This window comes from Trachymyrmex cornetzi, unplaced genomic scaffold (assembly GCF_001594075.2).
Source record: "Trachymyrmex cornetzi isolate Tcor2-1 unplaced genomic scaffold, Tcor1.1 scaffold56, whole genome shotgun sequence".
In the NCBI taxonomy this organism is placed as follows: Eukaryota; Metazoa; Arthropoda; class Insecta; order Hymenoptera; family Formicidae; genus Trachymyrmex; species Trachymyrmex cornetzi.
The window spans coordinates 1,860,648-1,876,946 of NW_017299871.1; the positions used below are offsets into that span (position 1 = coordinate 1,860,648).

General features: G+C 40.3%; 1 protein-coding gene across 1 annotated transcript in view; it reads left to right on the top strand.

Moving 5' to 3' along the window:
• The window catches only part of LOC108765960 (MOXD1 homolog 1), a 19,401-nt gene extending 3,126 nt beyond the window's left edge, over positions 1-16,275 (top strand). Inside the window, exons 2-10 of the mRNA XM_018514910.1 lie at positions 11,297-11,446; positions 12,685-12,858; positions 13,120-13,203; positions 13,631-13,814; positions 14,086-14,351; positions 14,449-14,867; positions 15,139-15,323; positions 15,450-15,580; positions 15,971-16,275. Of these exons, the coding sequence (XP_018370412.1) occupies positions 11,297-11,446; positions 12,685-12,858; positions 13,120-13,203; positions 13,631-13,814; positions 14,086-14,351; positions 14,449-14,867; positions 15,139-15,323; positions 15,450-15,580; positions 15,971-16,114 (1,737 nt within the window). The 3' untranslated portion in view covers positions 16,115-16,275. The remainder of the gene's footprint in view (positions 1-11,296; positions 11,447-12,684; positions 12,859-13,119; positions 13,204-13,630; positions 13,815-14,085; positions 14,352-14,448; positions 14,868-15,138; positions 15,324-15,449; positions 15,581-15,970) is intronic.
• Positions 16,276-16,299: the final 24 nt, after the last annotated feature.

Consider the following 16,299-nt stretch of genomic DNA (forward strand, 5'->3'; position numbering starts at 1 on the left):
GGGGGGGGGGGGGGAGGAGAGAGAAAAGGACTATCGCTAGTATCTCCCGCCACCCCCACATTTCTCCGCTTGATCGACGGAATTGCTTTCGAAGGGGAAGTCCACTCGCATAACCGATCTGTATTAATGAGAAGCGCTAATTAACGTGACGTCTTAGCCAATGAAGACGTTTTCGTCCAGATCGGGTTCCTTTAACTCTTCTCTTGCGTTCAGACTGCGTATGACGGAAGACTCGTGACGAAAAGAAATTATAGGGTCCCTCTTAAGTAATAAAACTGATCGGTAAAAAAAACGTATAATACTTATATATATTATTATATAGCGCAAAGTAATAATTGACTTGACAATTAAAATTTCTGAACAGCGGCAAGAGATGTTTTAATTGACGATCAGGTACTAGAAAGCCGGCGAAGGATCGAACGACGGAGTTCCAGGCCCCAGAACCTGCTCCGGCCCAGACCCTCTGCTTCCCCGAAATCCTAATCTTAATTAAATTTATATCCATTACGCCTGACGACGCCCGGCCGTGGTGTATCGCCGCGTGCGGAATTCCTCCCGAGAGCAAGGCGCGTCCTCTCCGTTTAACACAGAGGCTGAAAATGCGGAATTTACTCGGCACCGGCTTCTTATACTCCGACTTCGACTTCATAACAACATTTTCTTTCCAGTCTTTTTTTTTATGTCGCAAGACGAATTGATTCTACTTACTTTAGGACCTATCGATTGTCCGGATTGCAAAGCGATGAAGATCTTCTTTTGCAAGTATCCTTCCCTTCGGATTTAATTCACGTTTCATCTCTCGTTTCACCCAAGAAGGAAGATTAAAACGAGAGTCACGCGATATGTATCTTTGACTGCAAGCTTTTAAATCTTTTCCAAAGTAAAGATCCGTAATCTATCGATATGTGGACCACATTTTCATCGACTTCAGATTTCCAAGCCATTTTATCTGAACCTCGTTCTAACGAGAGGATTGGACAAGGGTGAACAGAAGGAGTATTGAGGAAGGACGAAGGTGGGTGGAGGAGGAGAAGAACGGACTCAAAAGAGAGAGAGAGAGAGGTCGGGATAAAATTAACGAACATGGCTTCACAACGGACGAGATAACGTCGTGATAAATTTACGTCCGACCGGCGGCCTCTCACTGCGCGTTCCTTCAGCATATACGATCGATCTACCCTCGTGCCCTTCTTACCTTGATGAATTGTAAATCTCTCGACGCAACGGATCCAGACTCGACCTAGGTACCTCATCAACGGGGAAGTGGCAAGCTGTTGGAATTCGTCACCGTGTAAATTAATAGAAGCATACAGGAAACGTTACTGTCAACTTCTCTTCGCTCCTAGCAAATTTTGTAACTGATAGTACAGAGAGTAATGATTTCTACTACATTTAGTTCTAAGAAGCTAAATAGCTTCACACGCTATTTTTAGATGTGACCTTTAACTCAAGAATAATTACGTAATAATTTATAAATTTACAATATACGTATAATTTATAGTAATAAAAAATTATTCCTGTTTAAAATAGCTCCGTGTAATAATCGTAAGTCAATATCTGCTTGCGAGAAACAGCATTTTCGAAAAAGATTTTTAATCGGAAGTCATAATCACGGAACGACCCCCCGTGGAGGCGACAATTTGTTATTTGCCAATACACACGTACACATACGCACAACACACTTGAGATGCCTTATAACCACGTTTGACAAATATTGCTGTACGCGCTGTACCTGTTGCACTGACGAGTGATGCACTTACATGCATTCGGATTCAGACGTCCCGAAGGTGGCTGGACGTGCCGGCGGCGAAGGATACACGGTGTGTAGATATAAGGGTTGCGTACGTGAATTCGCGTGGCCAAGTGTGATCGTGTGTGAAGATCGGCGGCGAGAGGGCGAGGGGAGGGCCCGCTGGGTACGCCAGGCTTGGAGTTGGGTCCGTGGGGCCCAGTCAAGGCCTCCAGACATCGTCGGCGGGGGGGCTGTGTGCGAATTTTTCAGCATCGCTGCGGAGAAGGACGAAACGATGGTCCTGAGCCCAATAAACGAGCCGGCAATGTTATACGCGTATCGTGTGCAATACCTCGAGTCCCGAAGACCCTGAACATTACTCGAAGTACTTTTAATGGGTTTTAATGGGTCGCCGATTAAAAGCGAAAGAGAGTACGCGTTTGATTAAGAGACAGAAAAAAAGAGACATTAAATTAAATCGATTATTTATACATAAATTAGAAAATGAAAATTAGGGTGCGCTGTCGAATCCTTCGCTCGATCAAGATTGTCCCAATCGAGGAGGATCCGCGAAGGTGGCTGCGTCAGATGTAATTAATTAATCGCCGTTAATTCATGACGACGCGAGGAAGAGTCCCGGCGACTGGGCCAGGAAGAATGAATGGAAGCCTCCTCATCGGCAGCGACAGAGAAAGGCTTTAAAGACGGCTGCTCGCAACCGTCGTCGTCCAGCGTGACCGACAATGCGTGCGCGTATACGACGATTGCGATCGTAATTTATTACCGCGCCGGGAAATACGAGTCGCTGCGCACCGCACACGAGTGAATCTGAAATGCACGTAATCTGCGATCCGTCCATCCCTTTGGTCCCAGGGGCCGACGGGTCCGTCCAGGACGTACGGGACGGACAGTCGGACAGTCGAGCGCAACGGTGCATGGTCGAGGGGCCTCCTCCGCCTCTTCCCTCTTCATCGTCCACCTCATCCATTTCCTCCACCTACCCGATTTCGTTGCGATTTTTTTCTCATTATCCTGGACGATCCCTCTTCTTCGTTTTCTACCACCGGCTAACACGTTTTCGTCCTTTTCCAATCCCACTTCGCGTCCGTCGTTTCCCTTCCCGCGTGCGGAGATACTCGGCCGTTATCTCCTGACAAAGCGCAGCGTACATGCCGAAGAAACGCAAGAATAAAATCCTTAATGCATCTTGGATGATAGCCGGATAGCCAGTGATCAATGGTTATCGCGTCGCATTTAAGGATGATTATGCAGAAATAAAAACGCGAAGAAGTTGCCGCGGTTAATACAAAGCAGCTCTTGCAAGTGATTGTTGTTAATTAGCGTTATTACACAGGGATAAAAATCGTTAATATATCGCTTCGAATTAATCCGGAAAGGAGCTGAACGAGGCAAAAAAGTTGAGAAACCATTTTTAACTGTAGCCAAAGACTATCATAGACGTGTAGTAGTTTGCCTCGAGGGTGTAATAAAAATCCGTCGCGCCGGTAGCGTGTATTAATAGCGCGATTAGCGGCGCGGGAAAGGTGCGGATGTGGAAGGAGTGTAGGTAGTGAAATGGCTGTGCAATTTATGTATATGTGTCTCCGAATGCCCCGAAGGTGGGTCAGGCAGCAGCTCGACTTTATCGTATTTGCCGAGCCGTGCAGCTGAAGCGTCAACGAGGTGTCGTTTACGCCTGCAATCAGGACACGATACGGTTTATCTTCTCTCAAGCGAAGAGGAGACCAGGAATTCGCCAGGAAATTTGTCTATCTTCTCCATCTTCGCGCTAATCATAGCTTCCTCTTTTCTCATTTCTTCGTCGTTATCGTCGTCGTCGTCGTCGTCGTCGTTGTCGTCGTTGATTCGGCTCATCGGTTTTTATATACCGCTTTATCTCATTCCGCGCGTTACACCGCGTTACTCTTCGCGATGAGAAAGAGATGAAAAGGGATTTCAGTCGACCGGAAGAATATTTCATGGATTTAAGATTCATCTCGTACTCGACGTAGCGAGCTTAGTGGATCATTATTCTCGTAATAAGCTTTTTCAAGTTTATAACACTCGCATTTTCGAAGATTTTATTAATATCCAGTATTAATCGCATATATTTTTTAAAGAGGAAAATTTTAAGTTTAAAAATAAATATAGAGCTACGAGCCAAGCTAGATCTTAATGCTGTGTTACTTAAAAAAAAAAAAAACAAAAGTTTATTACAACAAACGTTTCGACCCCAATTGAGTCATTCTCAGTGTTTATACTAGATACAATTTGAAATTAATTACTCATTTAAACGACAATAACAATAATTTTAAGTTTATTGAAAAGTATCGAGAATTTTATCGCACCGAAACTCATATCTTCTTAGCCCAAAACCGGAAAAGGGAAGCCCAGAAAGGGCACATTGGACGGAAGTATCGATTATCGATTGTGAAGTTAACCCAGGCAGATATCCGATACGAAGAGATTTCTGCATTATTGATAAACGAAGAATGAGGCGCTCATTAGCATTCCCGGCGTCGGAGCCGACGTAATCCAGCGTATGATTTACGGTTCCCGCGGAACCGGTCCACCCGGGTCAAATGAAATACTGTCCGCTACGCGCCATTTGTCCAGTCTTGGTGAACCACCCTTTGGCTACGTACCTGAATCATCATTCGTTTCTACCGGCGCGAGGAATCCGCGCGATCACCATTTTATTTCTCTCCTCTCGTAATCCAAGACCTTGGTTTTTCGCGAGGGCCCGATTAACTTTACAGCAGCCGTAACAATCGGCTATTGATGAATCTCTTGAGGAACCTGTGGACTCCAGCGATACCCCGTATTAATAAAAAGACTCGTAATTATAACGTCGACGTGTATAGTGACATTCGCTGATTGCAGGTTATTTAAGATTATCAGATTGTAATAAATTATAATCAATATGCCTAATAAGGAAAGGGACCCAAGTTCCCCCTTTAATATTAATGAGCTTTTAATATGTTGTTTTCTGACGAAAATAGGGGACAATGTATAAACAAGTACATGACTCTTATTTTCGTTCGCAAAACAACATATTAAAAGCTCGTTAAAATCGGGGGGGAATATTTGAGTCCCATGTAAATCTGTTGATATTATATAATTCCTCAGGTTTAAAATTTTTACGCACTGGAACGATAATCTTTACGATACTCTGAGATCTTCGTCTCTCCATTGGACATATACAACTGATAAAAATTGATAGGAAAAAGAAAAACTGATAAGAAAGAAACGAGCGCTTTAAGGATCGTGGATTAAATCTCTCTTTCATCCGTTTCTCTTACAAATTGTAAGAACTAGAAGAAGATAATAGTTTGAATCTGGACGATTCTGGAGTCAATGTTCCGTATAAGTACAGAAACCTCTCTCTGGTCTCTCTCTTTGCTTTCTGCCACATTTTTTCGTCCGTACCAGTTATCCGTAATATGTTGCGGCGTGATGAGAGTTACCGGGCTCCCCTTTTTCGTGTCCTGGCTTGCCCGCCAGGCCCAAAAACAACTCAGCTCAGAAAAGAAGGGCAAATTAGCGCTGTTAGCGGCCAAACCACCGCGAAACTGGTTCGCAGAAGCACTCACGTATGCCAACGAGACTCGTCTAGTTCTGACGAGCGAATGTCTTGAGGTCTCGAAAGACCGCAGCCTGGGAACTCTATATTGTTTTCAAAACATTGAGAGAAAACTTTAATTTTTACCCAAACGGTACTTTGTGTAAGACTGAACCAACATTCTTTAACAGAATTGGAATCTTATTAAATATTTCTAATATAAAATAATCATTTTTTTAATTGGTCTAATTTTCATCTTTAACGCGATGCGTCAACTTGACTTGCAAAATAATCAGAGACAAGAAATCTATACAATTTTAACCGCGAAACTTTACTCAGCCGTTAATAGCAAGCCTCGAACGAAGGTCTTTTACACGATTTTACATCGTACGATGGGTAAGGGCAGAAATTCCATGTGCGACTAAAGCATTAAACGCCGGAATCGTTAAGCGGCTTGTCGAGTAAATTGCGGGGGACGCATGCACCCTCAAATGGCCGGGTGGGCGCCCCCGCCGACGAGAACGGGAGAGGTTTCCACCGCATTTTAATTCGTTGATTATTATTCCGTGTAACCGCTCATAAAACCGGCTACGATGAACCTTAACGACTCGTTGCTCGTAATTGTGCGTAACCGCGTGCAAGCGCGCCTCCGACGCCGAGATCGCGCGATACGTGAGAACCGGGCCCAAATCGCGACTAAAAACTAAAAACTCAGTACTAATAATAATATATATTTTCCTGAAAAAAAAAGAAGAACAAAGTGGACCGATTCAGAACGTCGAGACGTTCAGGGAAAAAAAAAAAAGAATTGGTTCTCTCGTAAAAAGAAGTAATAGAAGAATATGAGAAGAGATTTAAATAACGAAGATTTAAATGAGTATAAACATTACAAAATTGATAGTTTTTTGTATATTAATAAATTTATATAATATTTATATAATAGTAAAAGATGTCATTTTTTAATTGAAAATTTTACTTCTTCGAAACCTAGATTTTTCTGCTCTCACTTGGCTTCGCTTACATACATGGACATATATTTAGGAGAAAATTAAATTTATACTAACAACATACTAAAATACGTAATAAGAAGCTAACATTATTTTTTTCCTAGATAAATTAATTATTTTTATGACAAAAAATATATCACAAGTATATATTTTCTTTAAAAAAAAATAGAGTGGGTTTATCTATTTTATTTTCACAAAGATGGAACCAAGTTGTAGTCTACAATAAATCTGTGAGTGATTCACGTGAAATTTGTCGCGACGATTTCTCGTGAGGTTCCCGAAGGACACGTAGAATTCCTTTATTCTTACCTATAAGGAGGAGCTGGTCGTCGCTACCAGCTGCTGTTCTGCCAGGTGGTAAAAAGGAGATTTGGTCGTAAGAAGAAGAGAGAAAAATATTGAATATATACGAAGGAGAGAAAGAGAGAGAGAGAGAGAGAGAGAGAGAGAGAGAGAGAGAGAGAGAAACGGAAAGTGCGGTTGGTTTCACCGAGGGGTCGAGAGCGAAGAGGAGAGAGAAAAGAAGAGACGAGAGAGCAAAGTAAAAGAGGGCAGTGGTTATGAGATAGAAAGAGAGAGAGAGAGAGAGAAGGCGACCCAAATGCACACATGCACACACACACATACACGTATACACATATACGCATATACGACGTACAAGTGCAAGAGGAGAGAAGGGAGAGAAAAGGGCGAAGAAGAGGCCACCACCAAAACACCTGGCGAGCATCCTTCTCCTAGTGGCGCCTCTTCGGAGAAATTCCTTCCTTTTTCTCTCCTGGACCACGGGATCCATGGGAACCACTTTTGCAACGTGGACACAAAGCGGCGTTTCCCTTTTATCTGAATGCGCATCCAGTTGCATCTATCTGCCGTAGAAAAATCTATTTCATGAAACGTTTGGAATCGGGATTTCGGGACTGGGCGTGTCCTAAAAGTCGATGTTTCTCTGAGGTGCGCATTTTGCGGGATAAAAGTATGAAAAATAAGAAAACAATGCAGGCAAATAAGAGTGTGCACGATTATAATGAACAATATGTATATGTTAACAAATTATTTTTATTCAGACGTTTCGGCCATCTTCAGTGAAGGTTATCAATAAAAACCTATAAAGTGTTTAAAACTCCAACTTGGAAAACATCATTGGCTGATCAGGGTGTCATGCACTTGAATGCAAAACAAGGAAATTGCATATATCTAGAATGAAAATTATAAGAAAATTGTGGTTGATTCTTAACGACAAAAAATTAAACGATTAGTCTACAGATAGTTAATCGTTGCAAAACTTTCGTTAAAATAATATGACGTTATTATTACGAAATTTAAAATTACAAAGAGAGAGAGATTCACACCTTCTGAAAGTATGAAACCGCAGGAGGAACGCATCTCATAACATCCTGTTTTCATCCCTCGTTCGAATGTTATTCGAGATCTTGTGACGAGCCATCTTGATTCCGATCTTAATCCGGATATAAATAACATAAATCCGACAGACCGTACTAATCCGGGTGTATTTTTTCACAATTTAAAAGTTCTTTCAGGACAATGACTTTTCAGGCAAACTTAAAAACGATTTTTATATCTTTACATTGCACTCACAGAAACAACTTTTAATCTCGCATTGCAATAAATAAAAAAAAAATCGATTGAATGTGCGTGTTCACGCGATGAGAAAGAATGTCCCGACTCTGAGACATTTCTCATGAAATGTCTCTCATGAAGAAGAGATTGGTGTTATCACTCAAGGATCCGCATCTATCTTCCCTCTTATCCCAAGAAACGTCTCACGAAAAGAACACGTGGGTGACGTGAACGAAGAAGCCTCTCAAGAGACCGTCGTAGGAAGTGGTCGCCAATTCGTGACGTCACATCCGTCGAATAAATTTTTTGCTTTTCAAACGTGTGCCTTCTTTCCGGCAGATCGAAAGTACTTCTCGATAGCTTAAATCTTGACCATCTAAACTGCAATCTCTCTGTTTCTTTCTTTTCGTTACATCTATGAGTCTTTCGCCGATTCGAAGGAGCTAATGATCTTTAAATATCCACCCCTCGCTGGGTATCGTGCACAATTATTCACACCAAGATTACAGTAACGACACCGTCAACGGCTCATTCGTTATCCTGTGCCAAGGAAACCAGTTTCTAAATCGAGAACATGGGAGGCAACTTCCTCGTTGTCAGTCTTCGTGACTCACAGTCGTAGAAAATCAGGTGTCTGCGAGAGCAGAGCTCGTAGCTCGTAACCGGATAATTTGCATAATACTTTCGTCTAACGATCGAGCCATCTTTGTGATATTTTTCACCCTGGCACAGTCGTGATAATCCGGCGTGGGAATCAAGAGTGTTTTCTGCTCTTTCTCTTTTATCAAATCGCTTTTCCTAGTTGCGACACCCAACTGGTTCTCGAGTGCTCACGCGAACTACTCGAACGCGTTTCGAATTGGTCCCGATAAATTGGCGGTCGAGATGACACGCAAATGGAACACATATTGTTTTTAATCTCACAGTGAGATAGATTATTCACGCGATGTTGAAAGAAGATCCGATAAGACACGCATATGGTAAAAGATCTACATTCATCGCCGGCCACACGAAACGCGATAAGATTATACTGTTACTCAACTATTACTGTAGTAGTAACTCAATTACTACTACTGTAAATTAAATCAAATATATAATGTTGATTTGCCAATAAAAAGCTGATACTAGATGTGTGTATGAACTTATTAGATTCTAAGTATATCAATGCGTGGTATTACTTAGAATCAAATGACGGTCGTAACAATAGTCATAGTCATAACAATATTCGTAAACGTTTCGATCTTTCTTTTTAGGTCTTTTGTCTTTATTATATTATTGAATTTGAACTTTTGGTATAAATTTTGTCTTAACTGATATAGTCTATCGCAATTTTAATTTAAATGATTATTTACAATTGTTTGTTGTATTGTAAATTAAATTAATATAAAATTTATATAAAAATCTTGCAAAAGAATCTTAAATTATTTTAATTAAAATATAAAAATTAAATATAAAAATCTTAAATTGATATAAAATCTTGCAAAGTAAAAAGTAAATAAAAATGAATTATAATTAGCGCGAGAGCTCACACTAGACGAACGTTTCGTTCTGGAATATCAAATTTTGGATAACGATGGAATAAATTAGCAGCATTCTTAGGACGCTCTCAGACCTTCTTAATTGCCAAACAACACCAGGGCCGTACTAATTAACCCGATGGCGATGAGAATATCCGGACGTCATGAGAAAACCGTCTAGCAAACTTCGTGAGAACGCACTTGAACCCCACAAAATAGCGACGCGACTTTACCGCTCCGATCGAGATAAAAAAAGATTCTCGCAGTCTTCCGGGAAGATTTATGCACGTATCATTATGATACCCGACCGGTCGGATTGTTCTTCGTGAACTGATTGTAATTAAAACCCGCTTATCTTCTCTCGAAGATCAAAAATCGTCTATTAACATTACACGTGAAGTCTTCAATGATTCCAATTTTTATGAAACGGAGGGATTATTTCGTTAACAGTTTATTAGATTTACATTTAATCTGTCAACATTAATTAAAAGAATTTTATTTTCTTATATATATATATGAAAAATTACTGATTTATTTTTTGATTTTGAAATTGATTGATCGTAATTTAATTTATTTATCACAGACATACATATTTCTGAAAAATTCGCAAATTAAACTAAGGGAAACAATATTAAAGTTATCGCGAAAATACGACGCAAAAATAAAAAATATTAGCAGCAAGAAAGCAATTCTGCAACGGGGTGATTTTCGAAGTGTGTAATTTCGAAACGGGCCTTTGTGCAGAGACATGAACACTTTGTGAATCGTTTTACGCGTTAACGAGTGTCTGCCCTCCCTCGTCGCATTTTCCACCGGTTTCTCGCAGCGTTTTCGGAAAGAGAGAAAGAGAGACGCGCCTATTATCGTTTCCTTTCTGCACGTGCTCGTTACAAGGCGCGTAGTACTCCACCGGGCATGACGACGTTCTCCGGCAATTATTCGGATTCATTACGTGCAGGAAGGGGACTTCCCTTCGGAAACCTCACTGTACGAACGTCAGCGGGGCACTCCACCGTAACCGGGGCCCAACGGACCCAAACGCCTGCGGCCGACTAGCCGCCCTTACTCGCGTGCGCTACCATACGGCAGCTGGAAAATCGTACTCTCCTTTTTGCGAGATGCAACGCTTGCTTTATCGTCGGGCACCGAAATATCGACCCGTGATTTCGCACACACTCATTCTTCATAAAGCTACAATCAGATGCAAGATGTTCCTGGACCTATCGCGTAATCTCGTGGTCCATCAGGATCTTCGACGGTTCCGACTTTGCCTCTACAAAAATCTAATGGAAGATAATTCATCGTCGACTTATAATTTCTTAAATGCAGGAACCGTTAAATGTCGTCTTTATTAAGTTTCTATTGAAATCGACTTTAGACAAAGATTTCAGTTTATATTTTTGAAATTATCTTTTTCTATTGATTCATAATTTTTTAATTCTGGACCGTTGATGCTTCAACTCGATTTCATTATCTACGGAATTATCGGTTCCGAGTTTGTTAAAGAACTCGTAAAAGGTATATTCCGTGTATAATCGCGGCGTACATAATTTTATGAAAAGCGCCAACACACATCCTCTGTCTATTGTCACGTTGACGGATATTAAATCGTGAATGAAAGCCGTGCCATAACAAAGAATGACGAAAGTTCATCGTACTTTACTTAAGCAAAAGTAAAAGAGAAAGTAGGTAAGGTGGAGAGACGAATTGTGTTAGGTGGAAGGACCTAAAGTCCCAGTTCGCTGCGGATGCGAACACCTGGCGTTTACCTGACCCGATAAAGCTCTCGATCTCTCGTCCAATAGCCCAGGGAGCGAGTTTCGGGGCCCACTGGGCCCTCGTTTCAACGAGTACGTTGAACCTCCAACAATTCTAACGTCTCTCCCTTTTCGTGTTCCAGGACTTGCACGGTGTCGAGAGGAATGCTGCGCCGGTTATTGACATATCTCAGGACGTCGAAGTGATCAGCGGCACGCAAAACGGCAACCGTACGGTCGTGACGTTTGCTAGGAAGTGGAAGACGTGCGATCATCAGGACCATGAACTTACAGTAAGTCAGAAGGAGACATTATTTTATAACAATTGTATTGACACTTTCGCGAATTCAAGTCTAAGGCCGGTATTCATAGTCGAGTTAAGTACGGTCTTAAGAAGTAACGAACCAATCAGATGGTTGCATTAGCGTCTTAAGACATTATTTAAGATGGTCTTGAATATAAGATCTGACTATGAATACCGGCCTAACTGATCTTTCACTTCTCGAGCCATGAGCAGCATATCAATTAAAACATAATGTTATGTCGAACAATTATTGCAAATTGAAAATAAGTAAAGAGAAAATGTTGTAGGAACGGATGATTGGGTCAACTGCTTAAAATTAAGATTTGCCGTGAGCGAACACCGTAAGTTGCATTTCGAACGTCATTCTCTGCATACTTAAAATAAATCTTATGGACTCTGCGGTCTGCGGGGGTCTCAAATATACGTAATTGAAAGGAGTCATTCTCGAATGCCAACGGTGATTCGCAAGCGCGCATTAACGCAGCGAGGGCCAGGAATTTATCGCACCTTCCCTAACACCGAAATTACCTTCCGACCTCTAATCCGCTACTCTGTAATTAAAATGCGTGCAAAGAAAGCAAATCTTGCCGTGCATATCTCGTCGGCCAAACGGAGGTCTTTTAAAGGGAACTGAAAAAGATAGAGGAGGAGAGAACAAGCGTCGTCCGAAGATTTACTATATAACCGTCACGGCTCCGTAGAATTCGCGAAGAACCTTCTTTCGATTTATGCTTTGGGGAGGCAGGGGCCCCGCGGCTTTAAGAGGCCCGTAGGGCCCCGTAGTCTCGAATTCCCGCGGCGGTATTTAGGCGTTTTAGCATGCCGTCTGTCCCCTTCGCTGTGGCACAATCTTCCGACGGTCAACGTATTCGATTTTAATTGTAGTCACGTCACTATAATACTTTTTGAGAAAGATATATATTTACTGAACTAATATAAAATTAAAAAAAATATAAAAGTGTGTAAAAAGTGACTTTAATGTATGTATGTTATTTAGTATTCCGTATAAAATTGATATTATACTGCACGTTTAAATATCCATATTCATGTTTGTATGCAGTACAGTATGTCATTTTTACAGGGGAAACTAATCACATATATACATTGAAGTCATTTTTTACACACTTGAGTTTGCAGCACAGAAAGTTGTAACTCGAAAATATTTTTGGAAAGCAATATTGATAGTTTTATTAGATGCTTTAATTAGAAAAATTCGTGCGATTTTAGGGCGACTCCATCAAGGTATTGTGGGCTCTGCACAAAGAAGATCCTATATTAAACACAGCAGTGTGGCATGGGCAGACAAGAGGCGGCAAGACTCTGAGGTTGAAGACAGCTGCGGCACATTCGCCACCGCAAGAGAGTAGTGATATACGACACTGGGATGTGAAGTTAACTCGGGTAAAAAAAAAATAAGGCACCCCTTTCTCTCGATATTTTTATTCTCATTTAGCAAGTTGAAATAATTACTGCGGTGTTTAGATAATTATTTGTTCACTATCCAAAACGAGAAGCAAAGATGGACGAATATATATTGCGGATCAATAGTTTTATTTTATCATTAAAATCTTTACGATCAAATTTAGTTTAAATCCGAATCTCTTGTTTTCTTCATTCTGCGCGCGTTTCAATAAATTGAGATTTAATGTTTCTGTCTAACAGTTTGAAGTAACCAATACCACGAATACTATCTACTGGTGCAAGATCTTCAAGCCGTCCGTGAACAAGAAACATCACATGATAGGGGTAAGTACACAACAAATTAAAATATCTCGAGTAGATGCGAACTTAAGGATAAGTCTCGACGCTGTGATGGAATGCAAAGGCTGGGCTTTATTCGTATGTGCTTCACGAATCACGGTCATTCATGCCGGATGTCGCACGGGGTAGACGCGCGCGGCGTTAGAATAAAAAAAAAGACCCGGAATGATGTCACTGCGCACACCGAAACGTTCACCGACTATCAATGGGAGAATGATCGCAATCGTTCCCAGAGCCCCACCTATGATGGTCCCAGATCTTTCATGTCAATAGTCTCCCAAGTTTCTACGAACGTAATCTTCCCGAACTAAAGATCCGAGATATATCTCGCGCAAAAGGTTTGCCTGATAATCTAAGGCAGAGCGAGTTTAGCGTTTTTTTTTTGCGTTCATACATTATCTATGCGTTTCAGTATACACCACTCATAGAGAAGGGCAACCAGGATTTGATTCATCATATAATTCTGTACGAGTGCACGTCGCCAATGCTCGGCAAATATACCAGAATGGCCGGCAATCATTGCTATATTTCAGCAGTGCCGAAAGAATGGAACTCGTGTTTGCAACCCATCCTCGCTTGGGCTCGTGGCAGTAAAGGTATAAATTGTTCATAAAGTGCAGACATAGATAATTGTTCAGTTACGATATAATAATAGACTCTTTCGCGAAGTCTCTTCGGTAAAGTAATTTATTCAACATTTTACAGTTCCAAAAAGTCCAAAACTTAAAATAAGGCCGATGAAGTCAATTTAAATTCGTGTTAAAGAATATTTCTGAATAATGTACAAACAAAGAGTGACATATACTTCATGATTTCTTTTAATTTTACAATACAAGCAACGTAATAGAATCGTCTATTGTTGTACAGGAGAATGGATGCCAGAACACGTCGGTATACCAATAGCGGAACAAAGCGAGAATTCGTATTATATGCTGGAAGTCCACTATAACAATCAGATGTTAAAGAACGTGAACGACAGCAGCGGCGTAAGACTTCATTTGACTGAGAAGCTTCGTCCTAAGGAAGCTGGCATTCTTGTGACCGGCGTGGCAGTGAGCCCTCTTCATCTAATACCTCCGCAGCGAAAGGAGTACGCCACTGTCGGATATTGTACTTCAGAGTGCACTCATACAGTAATTAAAGAATCATACGATATAAAACTATTTGCATGTAGCAAGCATAAAATGGAATGTGTAGAAGAAATAAAAATAATCTCAAATGTTGTTTCAGATGTTTCCTAAAGAAGGTATCAACATTATATCGGTTGTCTTGCATTCGCACTTGGCTGGTCGACGTCTCGGCCTGAAGCACATTCGAAAAGGTAAAGAGCTGCCGAGGATAGTCCAGGACAATCACTACGATTTTGACTACCAGCAATCTTATACTCTGGAAAAAGAAGTGAAAGTATTGCCTGGCGATGAGTTAGCCGCGGAATGCATTTACGGCACTCTGGACAGAGAGAAACCGACTTTTGGGGGCTACGCAGTTACCCAGGAAATGTGCCTAGCATTCGCCGTGTATTATCCCAAAACACCTCTTGCCGCCTGTTATAGTATGACGCCCGTTAAGCATCTGTTCAAGATTCTGGCTGTAACAAACTTCCGGGGAATGACGATGGATTACTTGGAAACACTATTCCTAACGAATGAGTAAGTTTTTTCACGCAGAATAATTATAGGATATTCACGATTCTTATAAAACACATGAGTATCAATTATCACGAAAATCCTTTAATTTAATTTGTGTCATTATCTGTGTCAATTCTTTCATGAAATATCTTTTAGTTCATGAAATATTAGTTTTTATCTTCTTTAATTAAGAAAAGAGAAAAGAAACAGCTGGGATTTAGAAAATTTTAAATTAAATATGCAGATTGATCTTGTCGTCTGATTTCAATATTTCGTTCATAAAATATTCTAGATCTGAATTGATTTCACCTTCAACCAAACAGCTTCCTAGTCATTCGAAATCAACCGATGAGATTGATGAGACTATCATTAAAGAAGCTAAGTCTGCATTAATAGCGATGAAAGATCACATAGAAGAGAGTGAGGACGATAACATCTTCACGCGACTCATCATTGAGGATCCCATAGAATTTCGAGGTATACATGTGATAGGAATAATGTCATATAAAAATTAAATAACTTAAATGATAAATATAAAATTTTTGTCTCATTAAAAAGAATCTTTCCAACACGTTTCCCTCTAATATTTTCTTAAATTTTCAGGTCGTACTTTTGCCGAACATATGATGCTAATGCAGTGGAAGGATGATTTGTTAGCAAAACCTGTAGAATATAATTTGTATCACGGCGAACATATGACATTCTGCAGAAAGAGGGACGACCAATTAGTACTGGTAAAATCTCTCAATGTAATATAATATTTTTAATTGAACTTTTCCAAGAAGAGTATAAGAACCGGAAAACGTTACCGGATAAATCAAATAATGAGCAAATAAAATGCTTATATGCCTTCGAGGTTGTTAGTCCGTAAATAATATATTTATGAGGCGATAAGATATAATTCGCAAACAGTTTGAATAAACTTATGAATATTATTTACGTACTAACAACTACAAAGACTTATGTAAGCAATTTTACTTATATTTGATTTATTCTTGAAGCTACAAAACTATTTTTTTAGTTACCTAATAATTTCGATGATATAGATTAAATTTATTAATTTTGTTAGTGTTGTTATATTATTTATCATAAATTTATATTAATTTTTTTATTAACGTTTTAAGCGGCCAAATATTCTGAACTTCCCGAATTACACGGCGCTACAGGAAATAAACACTTGCGAACTTAAGTCTGACTCCTCCAAAGTTTTCTACATCCATTGGATAAACCTGATCATTACAGTCATCACATTGATCGCTATATTATAAGAAGCCTCAAATGAATAGTTAACGATAGTCAAAGGCGACGTGATAAACGCATTTCGCATTGTTAATTAACGCGAATATAAATACAGGGTTTTCGTAATGAATGTCTTCTGTATATTTTCACCACACACACACACACACACACACACACACACACACACACACACACACACACACACACACACACA